This window comes from Culicoides brevitarsis, chromosome 3, assembly GCF_036172545.1.
Source record: "Culicoides brevitarsis isolate CSIRO-B50_1 chromosome 3, AGI_CSIRO_Cbre_v1, whole genome shotgun sequence".
Taxonomy (NCBI): Eukaryota; Metazoa; Arthropoda; class Insecta; order Diptera; family Ceratopogonidae; genus Culicoides; species Culicoides brevitarsis.
The window spans coordinates 14,735,014-14,755,862 of record NC_087087.1 but is presented as its reverse complement, the minus strand read 5'-3'; the positions used below and the strand labels follow the sequence as shown (position 1 = coordinate 14,755,862).

The following is a 20,849-nucleotide window of genomic DNA, read 5'->3' as shown; positions in this document are numbered from 1 at the left end:
AAAAAAATAAAAATCAATTAAAATTAATTTAAGTAAATTAAATGAATTAATTTGTAATCATTTTTAAATTAAATTTAAAATTTAATTAATTTAAATAATTAATTAATTTAATTAATTTTTTAAAATTAATTTTTTAATTAATATTAATTATTTTTTAAAAATTATTTAGTTGAAAAATTGTTGATTTTTTCTTCAAAAATTAAATAAATTTTTAATTTTAAAAAAAATAAAAATCAAATCAATTTAATTAAATTAAATTAATAAACTTATTTCAAAAAAAATTTAAAAAATTAAAAAAAAATTTTTTGAGTATAAATAAAGTGAAAGATTTTTAAAAATTGTACTTACCTAAAAACGTAAAATAAGGTTCTTTTCTCCCCAATGTAAAGCTTGTTGCTGTGCAAATTTTAGTCGTGTGCCATAAACAAATACGAAACGGTATTTGGGAGTCAAAGTTAAATACATAACACAAAGTGTGTTGATGCGTACTTTACAAACACATGGACGCTGATTGCGAGATACTTTGCTAACTATTGTTATCGTTATAGACATAGAAAGATACGAAAAACAGCGAAGGAGAAACTTTAAATGAACATCCTTATATTTTTGGTGTTGAATATGATGCACGCAACATCTTACCTATCTCCTACTACTACTACTACTATTTTGCACCTACGTAAAAGCAACGACTTTGCCCATAATTCATTAAAGTTAGAAACGAAGCAATTTTATTTAATTGCTCTTTGGAGATAGTACTACAAGTACTTCGACATTACTTTCGTGAGATACGAATAAATTTTATTCTTGCTCGAGTTTGAAGATTAAAGCAGAAAAATATTGAACATCCGATGTGTCTCAAGTAAATTTTGTGATAAAGCATCCAAGTACCAAGCGACGTTTACAATTTATTTAATTAATTGCAACAACAGACGATAAGACGTCTTAATATTTTTTTTTCTTTTCAATATTATCGAAAGTGTCGAACAATTAATTTTTTGTTTTTTTTTCTGTCTACATTATCTTAATTATTGCAGTGCTAAACAAGAGACAGACAGAGTGATAAAGACGTTACTTAACATCCCGTGGAGTTTCTTATCAACAGGTCATAAAACTTTCTGGAAACGAAGTAGAAGAAGAAGAAGAGCATCTGTCTTTGTTCGATTATTTTTTTTTTGTTCAAGCCGCTAAAAAGTTCCTTAAAAGGATTTATTGCTTAATGAAACAAATGTCCAGCTAGTTGTTGAGTAAATATTTTCCATCGTGACGAAACAATGAGAAAAAATAATCTCTTAAACGTATTACGACGATTTCAAAACCATTTTTTTTATCCTATCTCATTCAAAAGTCATTCTTAATTGGCTTTTCTTATTGTTGTTTAATGCGGCGGTACATTGCAGCATAACTCCGTTGGGTGCTTATTGTGTCGTCATTGTCGTTGTCGCTTTTACATCTGTTTTTCCATTTTATAAATTTTTGCTATATATTTTATGAACAACTTGTTGTATGTTTTTTAAGTATTTCTCTTAGTTACTCTTTTTTTTCTTCTACTCTAGATTTTTTTTTTCACTGTCAGTCATCGCCGAGTTTTGTTATTTTGTGCAGTCTGGTGTAACGCAAACACGTCAATCATGGTATTTACTACAAAAAACCAAAAGTTTTTTCTTCTGTGGCATTCTTTGTTCATTCTTGCAGTTTATACTTTTAATCTGTGATGTAGGTATACGTTTTTTTCCAGTAGAAATAGTAAAAGGATTAAGGAGTGTTGATGCAGAAAAAATATTATGAGAATAATCAAAGCGCAAAAAATAAATGAAAAGTGATGAAGTTTACATTTGTGGAAATGTTAAAGTAAATATCTGGAAAATTTTGAATTAGCTGAGGGGGCGAGTTGGAAGGTTTATAGCTATTGAAAAAAAATTACGTTTTGTCTGTTTTAAGATGATCAATAAGAAAAAAAATTGAATTATGTCGCATTGATTTATTGATATTAAAGTTAAAAGCTCTTAAGAAAATAATTTTAAATATGTTATTAATAAACCTCCGTTAAAAGTTACAAGCTTTTAAAAAATTAATCTCGAAATTTCTTCAAAAATGTTATCAAAACTGATTTCATTTGACTTTTGGATTTGGAAACAAGATTTCCTCAAGTGTTTCAACTAATCAACACAAAAATGCTAAGATAAAAGTGTATGTTAGTAAAAGTCCAATTAATTAAGAAAGTAATTAGTTTGGCTTCGAAAATATACAATTTAAATTTTGGTTGTTTATTGCTTCATTGTTCTTCCCATCAGATGTAAATTTTCTCTAAAGTTCTTTTTCAGCTTGGGAAGCTCGTAGATCATCAGTTCGAATCTCATCAGCTTGCGAATGGATCAAATCGAATTCTGCAGCTTAAGGTTCGCAAATTAAAACAAATGGTTGCGGTAGACAAACCTTCTGGCCTACGAATGTTGTAGCATTCTGGAACATAGAATACTTTTACTTACATTTTTTTTCTCAGTGCTTCTTGTCTGTCTTCTGCTAAAGAATGTCTTCTTCTCTATAGTTTCTTATTCGAATTATCTGCTGCTTTTGTTGATAAGACAATGTTTTATTTAATAGTTGAGCTGCGATGTTTGCTTTTTTTGAGTCATTTTTTTCATCGTTCTGGATGTTCATAGAGAAATATTTCACGAAATTAACAAGATTTGCAAAGTAGATCTTAAACGCTGGATTTTTTCTATAACTTTAAACGTCTCAAAAATATTTTCCCTTGATACAGAGTTTCATATAGACTTTACATGCTTTGTAGATATTTAGACTTTACTTTTTTTTTTATCTTTTAGACTTTAAAAAATAAAATAACTTATATTTTCAATAAATTTCATGGTTTTAACTAATATAATAAGAAATTTTAAAAATTTATAATGAAAGTTTTCTCTAAATTTTTTTTCTTTGAATAATTAATATTTTCAATGGCAAATTTAATATTATTTTAATATAAAACCAAAAACAAAATATACTCACTAAGAATAGCTAAAAACAATTGAAACTCCTGCACAAAAAAGTATAATAATAAAAATATCACATAAAAGGGAAAAAAAGCAAACAATATCGTTACGATCGCTGTAACATATTGTAATCGACGTTTAATGTTGGGTGTTTTTATTAAGCGTATCGATATATTATTAATGACTTGAACTATGATGTTTATTTTAGTGAGCAATTTGTTTTATGCATTGAATACTTAATCGATGTGACATGAGTCAATCTGTACCTACAGCAAAAGTTTTAAAATAAAATTTTAAATATTTACGTTGCATAAATTAACATTTTAAATTTTCATGTGATAATTAGAATATTGAAAGACGGAAACAACTTGAACTAAATGCAAATTATTTCCTTCATTCAGATTGAAACACAGATTTTCACATTTTTTTTTAAAGAAAAAATATATATTTTCTCTGAGATTTTATAAGTTCATCACATTTGTGTATCATATATTTTTATAATCTCGAAAAAGGCAGTGATATTACATGATTCGTTATTAATATGTATACGGAAGCTATCTAAAAAATATCACGTTATGCGAATCATTTAGAAACTCTTCGGCTGACAGTGTCGCGATTCAATATACTTTTTTCTTATTCATATGAGAAATATAGATAAGATAGCTTTGAAAGATGTCGTTTGAGGAGAAATAGCTTGGTTGGTGACGAGAAAAGAGGGGAAAATTTTTAAAATTATATCATACAGTATTTAAAGTTGGGTAGAAAAAGAGAAATGTTGGGAAATATTGGCATCGATTTCGTCGTAATAAATTGTTTAAAAGTATCTAAATTTAATATCCGTTGTGGTCGGGTTTGTAGCTACCATCATCGCCGTGATAGTATGGGGCATGATCATAATGGGCAGCAGCATGACCTCCAGCCTTGGCTACGGCAGCAAAGTGGGCAGCTTTGGCATGTTGTACTTCGGGGGTATCGACTGGAACACCTGTCATTAGTTTGGGTAAAGAAAAAATTGTCATATGGCTTCAAGGTAAGTGAAAAAAATTGTTCAGGGACGATAAAAATGTGCTTTTAAAGAGAAATATAGAAGAAAGTAGGTGCTTGAAGACGTTTGTCGTACCGTTGTGGATAACTGGGACGTGATAGTGTGCAGCATGGGCAACATGATGAACTGGAGCTGGGGCATGAGCGGCTTTAGCATAAGCAGCGAAATGGGCAGCTTTAGCATGTTGGACTTCGGGAGTATCGACAGGGACTCCTGTTTTTTTGTAGCAAGAAATTTTTTCATTGTCAAGGGTTTTTTTTTAGAAAAATTTCGTTAATTTTCAACTAAAAGCGTTAGACTAATAATAATTTACGAAAGCAATTTTTTTTTAAAAGCACACTTTTTTTTTGCACGAAAGTAATTTAACTAACGTACCGTTAACAATGACTGGGACATGATAATGTCCAGCAGCATAAGTGTGAGCGTGAACTGGGAGTCCAGCAGCAGCCTTGGCATAGGCAGCGAAGTGAGCAGCTTTGGCATGTTGCACTTCGGGTGTGTCAACTGGGACGCCTATTCAAAGACGGTGCAATTTTTTAGAGGTAAGCAAAGCATTCTAAGTTTTTTTTTTAATTTTTTCAAACGTGAGGAATTTCACGTTGGTGCAAATTCTACGTAGGTACTTAGGTGAGTTTTAGTAAAGGGAAGCAGCTGTTAGATTACCAAAAGCTTTACTTTACTTACCGTTGTGGATGACAGGGACGTGATATCCATAGGCATGAGGAGCAGCATAGTGAGCAATTGGGGCATATCCATGGGCTCTTTCGGCATGGGCAGCAAAGTGTTTTGCCTTCTCATGTTGAACTTCGGGGGTCTCAACGGGTGCTACAGCTCCATTTGAGTACACTTGGAGTGCTGGGTAGTATGGAACTGCCAAGACCGTGGCAATGGTGGCTACAAAGAAGATCTGAAAGAACAGAAAGAATTTTTTCTTCAATTTTTTTTTCTTCGATATTTCAACAATTTTTGCTGTTTATGGATTTCATGCACTATTTCTTCCTCGCTTCAGTAACTTTTAGGTATTTCGAGCGTAAGTAGTTTGTATATTTATGGTTTGCTAGACTAGTTGCACAAGTTAATGTTGTAATTTATAACGTTATCATTGATTGCATTCTTTTGTTATTATTTTATGTTTCTTCTATTAATTTTTTTTTTCTCTTTTATTTTTTTAATCATTTATCACTCACGAAATTCACTTTTAATTCTACTTACAATTGATTTCATTTTGGATATTTTATTTTTTTTTTATTCAAGCTTGAATTATTTCTTGAGGAAACCTCCTAGAGTGGCTAGGACTGTTTGCGAACTGTGCCTCAAACCAGCATAGGACTCACATTTTATAGTCGAGCCATTTTCCGACTGTACAGTACGTGCGGCAATACAAACCTCACACAAAAATGTGTTAAACTAAAACAGCCCCGTAAGTAGGGGTACGTGTCTTCCGTACAGCTTCAGTACAATGCAGCGATGGAAAAAAAATTTACTTACACTTGTACTTACAATTACCGCCCGATTACTTCGTACGTTCGGAGATTTAGTACCGAAAACAGCAACGCAACGCGTAGAGAGATCCGCCATACGAACACATATCAATTATTATTAATACTATTTTTATTATTAAAATGTTAAAACTTACAATTATTGCGCGTTGTATATTAGAGCTAGGTAAAAATCCATGACCTTGCTTTCGCTCTCGATTCAATCCATCTTTCGACACACATGCCTTAATAATAACCGTAATAATACGGAGGAATTCTTGAGTAAAAACTATTTTTATCAAGTGATAAATATGTATTTCCGAACTTGCACAAAAAATTCCGAATAATTAATGGTTATTAGTGGGTATGTTGTGACTTGTCAATCAAAAAATTCGTTTCTTTGTTGTTTAATGAGCCAATAATTGAGTTGCATTCGCAGCTAATTAGGCAGTCAAGTGGTTGCAACAGAAGAAGGACCTCAAAAGATAATGATCGTAAAGAAGGGAAACTTATTAATTGTAGGAATTTGTTTAAAAAATGCGGTTAAAATGTGGAGGAAGATTCAGTTCGAAATCGAGGTAAGTAACATGATTTTATTTTTGTTTAAAAAAGTTTTTTAAATCAATTATTTTAAGGCCTAAAGCCATTAATTTATTGTTGGAAAATGTTTAGGACTTTTTAAATAATTTTTCTAAAGACTTATGAGCCTAAGAGCAAATCTAAAGCTGAAGATCATACAGGATAAATCTGAAGCAGGCTTGTATGATTTAAATGAAAGATTTGAAAATCAAATCAAAAATTAAATCTTGATCTGATTTTTTTTGATGCATCAGATCAAATTGAAAATTGATTTAAATCAAAATTAATTCAAATCAAAAAAAAAATATTTTTTTAAAAATTTTTTAAATCAAAATTGATTTTCAAATAAAAATTAATTTTAAGATTTATATCAATTTTCAAATCAAATCAAATCATAAAAATTTGATAAAAAATTTCAGAGTTTGAAAAAAAATTTTTGATTGATGATGCAAATTCAAAAAATTCAAATCATTTTTTTATTCTTGATTTTGATTTAGATCATACAAGCCTGATCTGAAGATTCTCAAAGGTAAGTTCTAATTTTTTTGTAATCTTTCAATTTCTTTTTTAGTAAATTAGCAAAGGTAAGATCAAGAAGATCCTTGAAGAACATCAAGTCATTCAAAAAAAAAGCATCAACAAAATGGTCTGTTGTCGAGAAAAAACGAGTTTTAAGACACAAATCTGAAATTGACGAAATTTTAACAATCGATAATATTAAATTTAAACAAAAAATGATACCTTATTGAAAATTGCTTAAAGTTTAAAGAAATTCTAACCTTAAAATAATATATTGAAAGCCAAAGATTTGAATGAATTGGCTTAAGAAAAAAAAAAACTTTTACTTAGCACAAATTTAAAAAAATGATATGTTTTGCCAAAATTTTTTCGTAAAGCCAAAAACTACTAAAACTATTGAATTTTGAAAAAGTTTTCAATCTCAAATTTAAGTAAAAAGCATTGTAAGTTAAAAAAATTTTTTAGGCTTGTCAAAAAAAGATTTGATCTTTTTTGAGGTGACAGATCAGATCAAGATTTGATTTCCAAATCTAATCAAAAAAATTTTAAAAGTTATTTCTAATTAATTCAATTGATTTAAATCAAAATCTTTAAAATTTTTTTCAAAATTAAAAAAATGACATACTTTTGCCAAAAATTTTGTTGATAGATGCAAATTATTTCTCAATCTGAAACCTATTGGATTTCGAATCGAAATTTTTTTTTAGATCAAGAAAATTTTAAAAAAGATATTTGTTAAGATTTTTCAAAAGTTTTAAATTTTTTTATTAAAATGTGCTTATTTTTTTCTAATAACTCTCATTAAACTGTAAGTTTAAGTTTTAGAAGCCTTTTTTTAAGCTTAAGTTTAAGTCATTAACTCATATCAGAAAAACCAACAAATTTTTTTGAATAATCTTTATGAATTAATTTTATCAATTCAGAAGAGTTTTGAATTAATTAACAAACTTTCAAATCAAGTTCATTAAAACCTCACGAAGCCAAGTAAAAAAAAGTTCTTAGAAACCTCCAACATTATTAAAGCGTTACGTTACTAATTTTTTTTTACAAATCCTACGATATTTAACCAGCATGAGGTACAAAAAAAAACTCAAGAATCGAGCGTAGGATACTTTATATATTTTGCATTTCTTGCATTTGCCCTACCCGGAAGAATATTTCATTCACAAATTCACAACATTTTTTGTCCTCTAACAACAATATTATTTTGACTGACATGACACTTGCTCGTAATAATAAAAACAAAAATAACAATAAATTTTAATAATTCTGACCTTCAATTGGTTTTAACTACTAAATGTCGCATTTTTTATGTAATCCAAAATCAAAATACAAGTCGAGACGTGGGTACGCGTTACAATAAAATTATTGAGCAATTATCGGAAAAAAATTGCATATAAGAACGCACGTCGCTTTAAGAAATATTAATTTTAAATAAGGTCTCTTTTTCACAATTGACTAACCATAACAAACAAGCGGCGACAACATTGATGGAAAAAAAAATTTTCCATTAGCTGGAATTTCAATAGAATAACGAGTAAACGAGCTGGACACAATTGAATTGGTTTGGAGGATATATGCAAAACTTTGGTAATGTAATAATTGGCAACCGCTGGCTGCATTTACATTTTTGCAAAATCTGGATTGCATTAGTTAATTATTACATTATGGCGAGTGTGTGTGGTGTGTTGAATCGAATCGGCGATCGATAAAAGAATGTTTCCAATCGATTGTATTTTTTTTTGTACGAAAAACTTGTACAAATATTAGAAAATACTAAAAAAATAAATAAAATAATAATAATATGTTGAACAAAGTATTAATTAGATTAATTGGAGTAATTTCTTAAATTGCAAAATCGGCGTCTACTCGATTCTTGTGTGTTTTTTTTTTATTTGAATTCAAAAAGGAGCGTGCAAAATATTTTTTTTGCCACACGTATGCGTTTGTTGTTATGCCGTGATGCATTTTTTGTGTATTATTATAAACATAATATGCTTTTTATTAGATGGAGTGCGGTATGCGATACTTTATGGATTCATTGAACCATGCCCGCCCATTTTCATGGCTCTATTGTTAACTGATTTATTTTATGCCATATTGTTTAAACGTGCAAAGCGAAATATTTATGCATTTGATTGGACTTGACGACGACGACGACATTTTTGAACATTCCATCGCTGGTGCTGACATGCTCAATTCTCGTGGAACGTTTAGTAGGTTAGATGTTGGTAAAGTGCTGTTTTCATTTATGATATAATGGGTTTTAAATCAAATTTTAAGTTTTGCTAAATTTTTGGTTTTATCAGGTATTTTAGTAAATAAAATTGTTCGATAATTTTTTTAATTAAAAAAATTTGAATTTGAAATTATTTATAAAAATATTTTTTTTTCTTAAATTTTATTTATTTATTTTTTTTTATTAATTCTAAAGAATTCTAAATAATTAATTTTTTAAAATTAAAATAAAAAATTTTATTTTTTTAATTAAAAATATTAATTAATTTTTAATTTTTTTACTTCGGAAGGAAAAAAATTATTAGAAAAAAAAATAATTAAATTAATTATTTGAAAATTATTAAAATATGTATTAATTAATTTTTTTAATTTTATTTTTGCCTAATTTTTTTCTAAATTCAAAAAAATTTGATGATTAATTTTTTAAAATAAAAAAAATATTTTTTAATTAAAAAATTTATTGTTTAAAAATATTTTTTAATTTTTTTAAAATTAATTTTAATTAATTTCATTTAATTCTTCTAAAGAATTTTTTTTTTAAATATTAAATTTAGAAAATTAAATCAATTATTTTTTTTTTTTAAATTAAAAATATTAATTAATTTTATTTAATTATTAGATTTATTTTTTTTTACTTCTGAAAGAAAAAAATATTTAATTAAAAAAAATATTAAATTATTTATTAATTATTTTTTTTAAATTTTATAAAATTTTATTCAAAAATATTTGATAATTTTTTTTTTCTAAAAAATAAAATTAAAAAATCAAAAGAATGAAAATAAAAATTAAATATTTCTCAAACTAATTATTTCATAGAAAAAAATTAAATATTAATTTATCAAAGAAACCACAGGATCAACAAAAAACCTTTACAGTAACTTTTCTCATGCATTCACCTCAATTTCACAATTCACTCAACACTTGTGTCACTCCATAAATTGTTGCATTATGTTGTGTCGCACGGACATTTTGCCAGCGAAAAAAAATTCTTTTGAGATTGATATGGTTTGAAACACAATTTAGATTCAAATGTGGCAATTTGATACAAAAACACACAGCAGCAACTATATAAGACGCGATAGACCTTAGAAAAATAATAATAACTTACAGAGAAAAAAAGCCTTGCTACATATAAACAAATGGACAACACACATAAGAAAAATCAACATAAAAGTTACTGAACCAAAACCACCTAAATGCATTTTTGAGCAATGCAATGCTGCTGCTGCGATCAAGATTTGCCAACGTATGATGAAAATATTTATCCCGAGAGATATTATTTTATTAAATTTTATTGTTTTGCGGTAATATTTTTCTTCTGTTTTAAGTTTTGACATTTTTCGCATGCACTTGCTGGGGCAAAATCCTTCGTTATGAGATTTTTGTTGCACGCAAACGTGTCTCGAGCAAACTTTATCTCTCCAAAAATTTGTGTGTGAGTGTAACATTTATCATAATAACAACTTTTAATGTTCTTATAAAATTAAATCATTCAACCGCATCAAAAACTAATTTAAGTTATTCGTACATTATTCAGAGGTATTGTTACTTTATCCGTTGGTCAACTTGTCCTTCCATGGTCAGGCTGCAAGAAAAGTTGTTTCGTGATATTTCGTGAGGGAGGGTGTGTGTGGCGATTAGAATAAATATTTGCAATCCAATTAAAGTTTTTTAAAAAAACAGGATTTAGTGTTGAAAAATTTGAATTAGCTGATTGGGCGATTTCTTCAAAACAATAAAGATTTAAAAACGCAACAAAAAATTTGCGTTTTGCGATTCCAACAAATTAATGAAAGTCTTTTCAAAAATTTCATCAAATGCTAATATTGAAGCTTTGTCGTTTAAACATTTTATATAGTTAAAAAAATTTCAGCATTTGCCATAAGAGATAAAAAATTTAAAAGATCTTCCTTTTATGGTTCTCATTAGAGTAAGAGAAAGATTTTTTTGAACCCTTTCCATAATATTGATCAGAACTAATTGCATAATTGTTGCAGAGACATAAGACCGTAGCTCATGTTTTCTTATAACATTTTTAATGTATTTCGTTTCAGTCGGTTTCAATTCTCTGATCTTACTGACCTTACTAGAAACTTAGATTTTTTTTAAAACAGTGTTACTTGCAAGAATAAGAGCATCGTTGAAGTTTGCATTTTCTAATAAAATGTATGTCAAATTTATCGCACTTCGGACTTATCGTTGAGAGCTATTCCATTTTTGTGAACTAATCGTCATAGTCCATCATCTCATCAGTTTGGCATTTCTGTTTCAGTTAATCGTGTTTTTGCTATTAATGAGTTGTAATGAGACCTAAAAAAAATTATTGAAAGTTTTACTCGAAGTTGATTTCAAAATTTGTTTTTTTTTCTGATGTTTGGCATCCAGAACATATCCAAAAATTAACCATGAGATAAATATGAGAAAACGCAAACTCAACTTTAGTCATTGCGTTTTCTGGCTCGTCAAATTTTTCAATCAGGTGATCTGAAATAAAAAAAAAATTATGAGTTTTCAAGTCTATAAAATTAATTAAAAAAAAAGATTTTTTTTTTCTAATCAATTCTCAGTAGCTTCTAACCTGCCATACCCTCTAACTACGTTCCAAATCAGTGACAAATTACGATAAATTAATAAATTTATTTAATAACACTGATAATAATCATTTCATTACCGCAGACAATAAACTCATAAATCACAACATTTAACCCAGCACGCTTTTCATGCAAATGACAAATAGGCAGGCAAATGCAAGCTTACAATGTAACGTCATGCCATGCCATGCCGTGCCACGAGCAAAAAAGCAGGCAAAAAACCAGAGACAAAAGTAACCAAGTATTCAGTGAGTCAATCAAATTCTATTAAGCTTGAAACTTTTTGTCGGTTCTATCATAAGCGAGTAACGTAACAATTTGCATAGTTTTTGTCTAATTTGTCACATTGTTTCCAAAGAGAGTGAGCTGCTGCAGTTTTAATTACACCATGCAGCGACATTGTTGCTCACGGTGTTGACGTTTGGCTGATATTGATGGAAATTGCACTGTTACCACCATCAGAGTTAAGTGATTCTATACACTGTCAAATTTCGTGGAAATTGAAGCTCGTTAAAAGTTTTTAGTTTATCATCAGTTTATTAATGTGGTTTTATCGATTTTCACAGTAGTTTTTGGATTGAAAATTGATTTTGGTTTTAACAGATATTTTAAAACGATTTCTAACTAATTTTTTGTTTATAGAGAATTAAATAAAAATAAAATAAATTATTTGTTCGTAATTAAGTTAAAATTGGCGGGAAGTTAAAAATTTATTTAATTTCTATTTTTTTTTTATTTTGTTAATTTATTTTCATTAAAAGAAATAAATTAATAAAATAAAATAAAGAAAAAAGAAATAATCGAAAAAATATAAATTAAATATTTAAATTTAAAATCAATAAAAATTTAATAAATTGAGTTAAAATTTTATTAAAAAAATAATTTTAGTAATTTTGAAAATAAACATTAATTAAATAAAAAAAAGTAATTTTAATTTAGCCAAAATTTTTTAAAAAATTAGGAGTTAAAAAAAAATTAAAATTTTGTTTTAAATTTCATAAAAAAAAACAAATTTTAGTAGATTTGAAAATTTCAAATGAAAAGAGAACAGAAAAATTTAAAACTGAAAAAAATAACAATTAAAAATTAATTTAAAATAAAAATTAATTTAAAATAAAAAATGAAAAGAGAATAGAAAAATTGAAAAAAAATATAATTAAAATTAATTTTAAATAAATTCAATTTAATTATTTATTTTAAAATAATTTTAAATTAGCCCAAAATTTTTAAAATTTAATTTTAGGAATTTAAAAAAATATTTAAGTAAAAAATTTTTCACAGTGTAAAATAAATTATAATTATTCATGTAGTAAGTTTACTAAAGTAGTAAATGGATTGTAATCTACTTCTATCTATCATTATTTATTTCATGGTTTGCAATAAAATTAATCTCTATGCTAATTACACACAACATTTATTGTTCTAGATTTTAAAATGTTTTTTCTTTTGATTGATTGAGTTGTCGATAGTGTTCCATTGTTCGACGAAATGATTAATTACTTTTACACTACATCCTTAAGTGGTTTCATATTTCGTTTAAATAAATTCCAGGTAAGTTTTCTATTTTTAGTTTCCTCATGCTTGAAGCATTTTTTGTTGCCACATGAAACCCGTTCCAGCGTTTTTTTATGTTTTCATCAGTCTCTTATTCTAGTTCATCCTTTTGATAAACATTGATAAATGATCATCTTCTCGAAGGTCACAAAACAAGTCGTCGTCGCAAATGCATTCTGTACGTGGCTAGTTTGTTGTCGCATCATTATCTCTCTCTCTTCTCTCCTGTTGTCGTGACTTTCAAGTCTTGCCTTTTGTTTCATTTCACGGACAATAATTTTCACATTTCACCCACACTTTGTTATTATTAACATCAACAGTAGTCGACGTTAGCCGGATGAATCTGGGTCAACATGGAAAATTCATCAAAATCACGTTCAAACAAAAACTTTCCTTCTAGTCGGCTTTTTCGGGGAGATAATAATAAATAAGTTCAATTCGTGTTTTGTCACAGACCATTTTTTGTGTCTCATTGTTTTTTTTTTATATTTTGCGAAAATGTCTGGGAGGAAATCTTTGCGTTGGCGGGAAATTCACGGGTCATTGGTTTGGCATAACATTCGACGTGATTTATTCAATTTTGAACAGCAAAAATTTCTGGCAAACACAAATATTTTGATAGAATCGTTAAAACGTACGAAAATCTAAAATTTTTGACAAAAAGTTCATTTCTTTTTATCTCAAATAAAAAAAAAATCAAAAGAAAAAAAACTTTTTGTCAACAATTTAGATTACAAAAAAATACCTGAAAGAAAAATTTATCTTGTTAGAAAACTTTGAAAAGTTCATTTTATGTTCAGCCATCAGTCGCCCAATAAAGTGTTGAGTTACCAAAAATTTTCACATACTTAAAAGCAATATTGTGGTCAAACCAACTGATACAAAAAAAAAAAAAATAACTGGACAGACAGAAAAAATGGGTAAGCTTCAGAATAATTTATTCGACATTTAATAAAACGAATGTTATCATTTTTTGGCTGAATTCTGGTGTGAATTTCAGCTTTTCACATGGATAATTTATTATCAATTTTTCGGCGAGGGATATTGTGTGTGGACAGTAATATTAATAATAAAATAAGTGTTACTTCATGTATGAAAAAAAAATGAAAAATGTTTTAAAAGATAAATCATCGTGTGAGAGTGAAATTAAAAAAAAAATAAAAAAGGAGCTTTGATAAAAATAAAAAATGGATAATAATTGTGATAAATCTTCGTATAAAGTATCTTTTATTTGGTAATTTATGAGAAAATTGAATCAACATTTTTAATTCATTTAATTTAATTTCTTTAAATTTTATAAAATTATTTTTTTTATTGATTTTTAATAAAATTATTCAAAATGTGACCTGGGATGAAAAATTGAAATTTATATTGGGAGAAAATTTTGAAGTGATATTAAAGAAAAAGTTTCAATTATACATTAGTTTGAAACTAAAAAACATGCCTATAGAAGAAATTTTTAAATATTTGCTTTGTAGACATTTTAAAATACCCACTGGGTCAAATATTTCAAATGTACATTGGGATAAATATTTAAATTATTTAATGAATAAAAATGCAAAATTTGCTTTGAATTGAAAATTAAACAAGAACTTTGGACAAAAATATAAAATTTTGCTTTGTACAAAAATTGTAAAATGTAAACTGGGATAAGACATTTTGAGGTTAAAGTTCATTAAAATACTTCATCAAATAAAAAAATCTTCAGGAGCACTTCAACCCTATTTTTTTTTAGATAAAATATAACTCTTGAAGTAATAAATGAAAAAAAATGATTGTTGACAAGATTCTTTAAAAAAATTTCTTTTTTTTACGCAAAATTTACAAAAAATTACGATTTCAGAGAAAAATCGTTTGGTAAATTTCCATGTTTAATTGTCAAAAAAAAAACATATTACTGCGAATCTTTTTTTTTCATTTTTTAACCTGCAGGTCATTGAAAAAAACATTTTTTAATGCTTTTGAGTAAAAACGAGCCTTTTACAATTAAAAAATTTCAATTTAATTCGAAGAAATCCTTAATTGTATTTCTGTCAAACCATATTTGAAACATCAGGTTCAAATTTATTGCATTTTTTTTCCATAAATGCTCTTATTTAGTTCCGTTCACTGGAATGCCAACAAAAAAAGCACAATTATTTATTACAACTATTTCCATTGTGTACAAACATTTAACATCTATCGCAATAATAATAAATAAATAAATGTCTCATATTACGAGAAACGAACAGCAGCGACTCAGACATTCATCAAGGGAGGGCGGGAGAGTGCAGTAATTAATATCAAATGTCGCTTTTAAATTAATTTACAGAAAAAAAATTGACTTACATATCAAGTCGGTAAACAAATTCGATATCAAGCGTTCCCTTTATCTGCACGCGTTTTTAAATGCAGAGAAAAAAGTGTTTTGTTCACGCCTTACAAGCACCAATAAATCACGTTTGTTTCGATTTTGTAAATGTCATGTCATGTCGTGCCATGCGCCAAGTATTTTTAAACATATTTTTTTTCGATTTTTTTTTGTATTGCCTTTCAATGTCAAGTACAAGACAGTTACAGAAATAATCAAAATTAAATGATTTTTAATAGTTATAAATATTTCCTGATTTGTTTAAAATTCTTCGCCGACATTTTAAACGATAATAAAGTAACTCTTAAAAACTAAAACATTAAAGAGCAGGATTGAATGAACTCTGTTGTTTGACGTGAGAGAGCAATTAATGTATTTAATTGAATTTTTTATCATATACGAACACGATAAATTTGTAATTAGATTATTTATACAATCAATTTAATTAAAAATACAAAATGTTTTTTTAATTAATTTAATCGAGTACATTATAATATAATTTATTAAAATATTATTAAAATTATTGTTTTAATATTTATTATTTATCATAATAATGAAGAAAGAAAGGGAAATTACTTATTAACCTATATTCCAAATATTAATTGTCAAATCATATTTTCTCAACAATCAACTGTACTTTTCCTGCAGGAACCGGATCATAAAAATGAATTATTGTCAGGTAAGAAACAAGTAGGTAACGAGAAACAACAAAATAAAATGTAGACCACAGACAATGATGATGATGATAATGTTGAACGACTTCTGCAGAGGAACCACAGATATATGCAGAAAAAGAAAAAAAATATAACGAGAGAAGAAACTTGTTTTTACATATTTTTTATATGCATAAGTTAATTTTATTTTATGTTATATTGAATGCACGTCGCACTAGTTTTATTATCTATAGGTAAATATCTCATGAATACGAAAAAAGATATTAAAGAAAAAAATATAAAAAAATAGTGCAAAATTGTGTGATGGGAACCTGCAATAATAAAAGAAACAGGTTCAAGTATCGCGCAGTGAAGGGGAGATAAAATGGGATTTTATTGGTTTTGGTCTAGAAAGTTCTATATGATTATTAAGGAATGTCATTTAAAGAATTGTATAGATTTTTTTAAGTTAATGGAATGTAATTAAGACTTTTTGTTATATCTAGTTGATTAGCAGCCATTTTGTCAAAGAAGTTCTTGAAAAATCGAATTGTATATTAACATAAATTTTTGCAAGTAAGTTCCTCTTTTAATAGTCCGCATACAAGTCTTATTGGGAAACAGTAGAAGATACTATATGATCTATACGAGATATTTATTGTTTCTTTAATTTAATCAATACGTATTCACTCCATGAGATACGAAGACAAAGTGAGTCATTAAATGTCATCTGGTCATTTGACGTTAGGTTGTGACAAGTCTTCTCTTTTTCTTTAGCTCTTTTGTTCCAACCGAGGTTTTTGTGTCAATATCTGTCGCTGTTTAAAATAACAGAATAAAGAATGGTTGAAATCAAAGCTGGATTGGTTTTGTTTTAAATGTTCGGGCTAGCATCTCGAAGCTCTTCATCTTCGTCTACCTCTTCATCTTTTAGACTTTCATTTGACGATGTTTTAACATTAAAAGTCGAGAAGATCATAAATTAATCCATTTGGTCATTTGAATCATATTTTCTTTTGTGTTCTCCTGGATTATAGAAAATTCAATTTGCTTGAACAAGATACAATATACCAAGTCTATTATCTCCTGTGGCTTTTTCTGTTTAGAGTTGATAAGAAACAATTTATGATGACATCTTATGTATTTTAATTCATTCAATTTCGTTACTTAATTTTATACTGTAATAAAAAAATTATTTAATTAACTTAGTTGAAAAAAAATCTTAAAAATCTGTTAAAAATCTAATTAATAGTTAAATTTAAATATAAATCATACTTAACTCCTCTTCGAAAGATTTTAATACCCGCCACTGTCTATAAGGTGAAAAAGTAACTCTACGAAGATGCATGTCGTTTGGCAACTTATCAGCTTCCATACAACGACATATACATTAAGTAATGCAATAATAATAATGTTTTGGCACGAGAACTGCAACGTAATTTTACCGGCTTGACATTGTAAGAGGTTAGACCTGTTAAAAGAAACTGCGGCATCGTGACTCCTAAAAAAAAAATAAACAAATTTGTTAAGAAGCTTTCATACTCACTTACCTTACCACACAACAACATTTTAATGTGCCAATAAATAATTATCATGTTTAATTGAACAAAATCAGATATTTTTTAACAATTTTTTTGTTAAATATTATGTGAAACAAGGGCAATAAATGTTTCAATTATAATTCGATTCGCCAAAGGGGTGGGAGTGTTGGCTCAAGTAAAATACCAATTGGATTTACTCATCTGGAACAAAAATAACTTTACAAACAAGTATCGCGCATAAGGTAATATTTTTTGCTCTATTTAAGTTACAAATATGCGAACGCGATTAAATTCTTTTTTATTTACTAAAACATATAGTTTTGCATACTTTGTTGCAGTGAAATATCCGAGAACTATTATTTTTTTATTAGAGCAATTATTAGTTTTATGATAGAGCTTTGCTCAAATCAAAAGCGAAGAAAAAAACTTATAAGCTGCAATTATTGTCATAAATATGTCACCTAATAATATAATATAATTTAAATATCAAGAGGGAGATTAATTAAGATACCTTTTTTTCTATTGTGGGAGCTTATATCATTTTCACACAGAGGACAACCAGCTGTTGGTACAAAAAAAAATGTTAAAAGCCTGCGATTATAATTTATAAATAATTTATATTGCTTGAAATTAAAAGTACCTGCTTGCTTCGGTGTTCGACTAAAAGGACGTATAATTAACTGACTAGAAACGAGAGTGAAATGAGCAGCGGAACAGAATAAGCGGCAGATCGAGTCAAGTATTTTGCATATAAAATTATAATGACTACAATTTATATAAAAGTTAAAACGGTCGATAAATTGCACTTTTTGTATGCGGACTTTTTGTTTTTTTTTTGTTTAAGTTGTTTGTTAAGGATCAAAGAATTGTTATTGGTCTTCTTTTTTTCAACTATCGATTTGATGCAAATAATTTTTTTTTTAATCAACTTAATACTCAAGGTAAGTCTTAAGCTTTTTTTCTGTTCAAAGTTATTTACCATTCTAAAAGATAAAATATTTAACTTAATTGCTTAAATTTGTTTTAGAAATTTTTTATTTAATTTTCTTTTTTTTTTGCTTATATCATTTTTTTCGAAAATATTCAAATAGTCAAAAGCTTCAGAATTTTAAGTTATTTTTTATTTTTACTCAAGTGTTACTTTAATTTTTTTAATAAATTTATTTTATTTTAATTAAAAAAATAAAAATAAAAAAAAAATATTTTTTTTAATTAAAAAAAAAATAAAAAATATTTTTTTTTTTAAAAAAATAAATTTATAAAAAATAATTTTAATAATGACAATAATTAAAATATAATTTTAATTTAAATTTAATTTTTTTTTAATTAAAAAAAATCCATTTTCTTTAAATTTTTCAATTTTGGGTCGATAAAATTTTTCAAATATTTAAAATAACTTTTGATTTTTTTTAATAAAAGACTTGATCGATTTTGGTAGATTTTTAAAACTATTGATAAGTAGATTAGTTCAAATTGTACAATTTTTTTTTTGTAAAAACTTCAGTTCCTAAAATTAAATTGTGAATAAACTTCAAAACTCACCATTTTTGTTAATTCAAAATTTCCAAGTATGCAAAAAAGGATAACGTGAATTCGCTTTTGTACATTCCTCTATTAAACGTATACTTATAATTAAACACCTGTAACTGCAGGCGATGATAATTGCCAATATCATTAACATTGCTGCAGTTTCATTCTAGAAAGAGCACGGATCGAATCAAAAGTTTATTTATTTTTAATTAATTTTTGTTCATTCACTCCGATTTTTTTTTTGTGATGAAAAATTTAAATTTTTCGATTGCTATTCAAACTATTCTTTAATTTGAAATGATTTATAAATGTCAATTAAATATTTATTTTTTTTTCTCCAAGGTTAAGAGTATAGAATATTTGTCTGCCTACTTACCTCAGAGCAAGACAATTGAGAGTTGGTAACTTACCACACCCCGAAAATTGCTGCCGTTGCCTCGAATTGATTTTATTATTGCCTCTCATCAACGCCGTTTTATGACAAGTTTATTAATTTATTCGGATTGTTGTTTCACATCACAGAGAAGTGGGAGATGTGTTAACAACATCAATTAATTCCATACTGAGCGATTTGCCTGAGAAATACCAGACTGCTCCATCGCACTTTCAAATTCCTCGAATGTTCTGTTTTTTTTTTATCTGCTGATCTGATTTGTTTTTTGTTGCTACAAGTTTTTAGATCAACTATCGACTAATCAATTTGCATATTACGTCTGATGACAATGCGTTGTTGCACTTGAAATATTCTCGTGCAAATAGAAATTGACTTGAACTTGTCATAATAAATATCTCACTAGGTTTTAACATGCCAATTACTTGATTGAAATTTGCACATATTATTGTTGCTTATTAATAAAATTGCCGGTAACATAATCCGACATGTAAGTTCATTAAAAGCCTTTTTCCTCGCGTCGAACGATATGCAAAATCAAGCCCATGTAATAAATCATAAAATAAGATAATGTCTGTAGCCTTTGATGTGTTTACTCTTGGATACATCGCTCCCTTTTTTGCATAAAATAATGAAATATGAGGTGTGAATAGACTTTGAAAGGATTAACTGGGTACGAACATGTGTTCCTTTACTCTATGTGACAAAGACAACGAACGATGGCGATACAAAAAATATGATAATGCAAATTATTATTAAGAGCAATAATAATTATAAATTAGGTAGTTAACAGCTTCAAGGTCGATCAGGTGTTTCTTTGTTGCCTGAGGGAACTTTTAAATGTACTTTCGCTTCTGTTTTTGTTTCCGCTCAATTTGATCCGCAAGTTTGATCAAAATATTGACACCAAAGAAATAAATGCGATTGACAAGATTTATTTTGGGATAGGAACTAAAGTAAGTAAATTAAGAGGTTTAATTGGAATTAAGAAAAGAAGGTAGAAAAGTTTTTTTTTTACTTTTTGAGAAGATTTTGGAAGTCAGATCTATTTCATCTTTAGTTTTTAAATATTTTACGGATTTTTTACGTATTTTTATATTATTCGATTTTCAAGCTTAAGACCCATCAAAAAGGCATCCAAAGAAGTTTTCCATAACTTTTGTTCAATTTTAAGCTTAAAAATCATCAAAAAGACATCCAAAGGCATTTCCCATAACTTTTGATCAATTTCAAGCTTTAATTAAATGAATTTCGTTATTTAGGCGTCATGAAATTTATCAAAAATAGTGCATTTTTTGTACCTTTTTGACATACCCGATTCCCTAAAATCATAAACCATTCGAAATTCAATGAAATTTGAAGCCTAATTTGAGTGTTTTTTAGCTTGAAA

General features: G+C 27.2%; 1 protein-coding gene across 3 annotated transcripts; it reads right to left on the bottom strand.

The window, feature by feature from the left end:
• Positions 1-3,420: 3,420 nt before the first annotated feature.
• Positions 3,421-5,336, bottom strand: LOC134833727 (cuticle protein 5). Of its 3 annotated transcripts, XM_063848153.1 has the most exons (5): positions 5,248-5,336; positions 4,720-4,942; positions 4,411-4,548; positions 4,111-4,248; positions 3,421-3,975 (listed from the first exon to the last, which is right to left on the bottom strand). In XM_063848153.1, the coding sequence occupies exons 1-5, from the start codon at positions 5,257-5,259 to the stop codon at positions 3,821-3,823; spliced, it is 666 nt and encodes a 221-aa protein (XP_063704223.1). In that variant the 5' UTR covers positions 5,260-5,336; the 3' UTR covers positions 3,421-3,820. The 3 variants fall into 3 exon arrangements, with proteins under 3 accessions (XP_063704223.1, XP_063704224.1, XP_063704225.1); XM_063848154.1 differs by lacking the exon at positions 4,111-4,248; XM_063848155.1 differs by lacking the exon at positions 4,411-4,548.
• Positions 5,337-20,849: the final 15,513 nt, after the last annotated feature.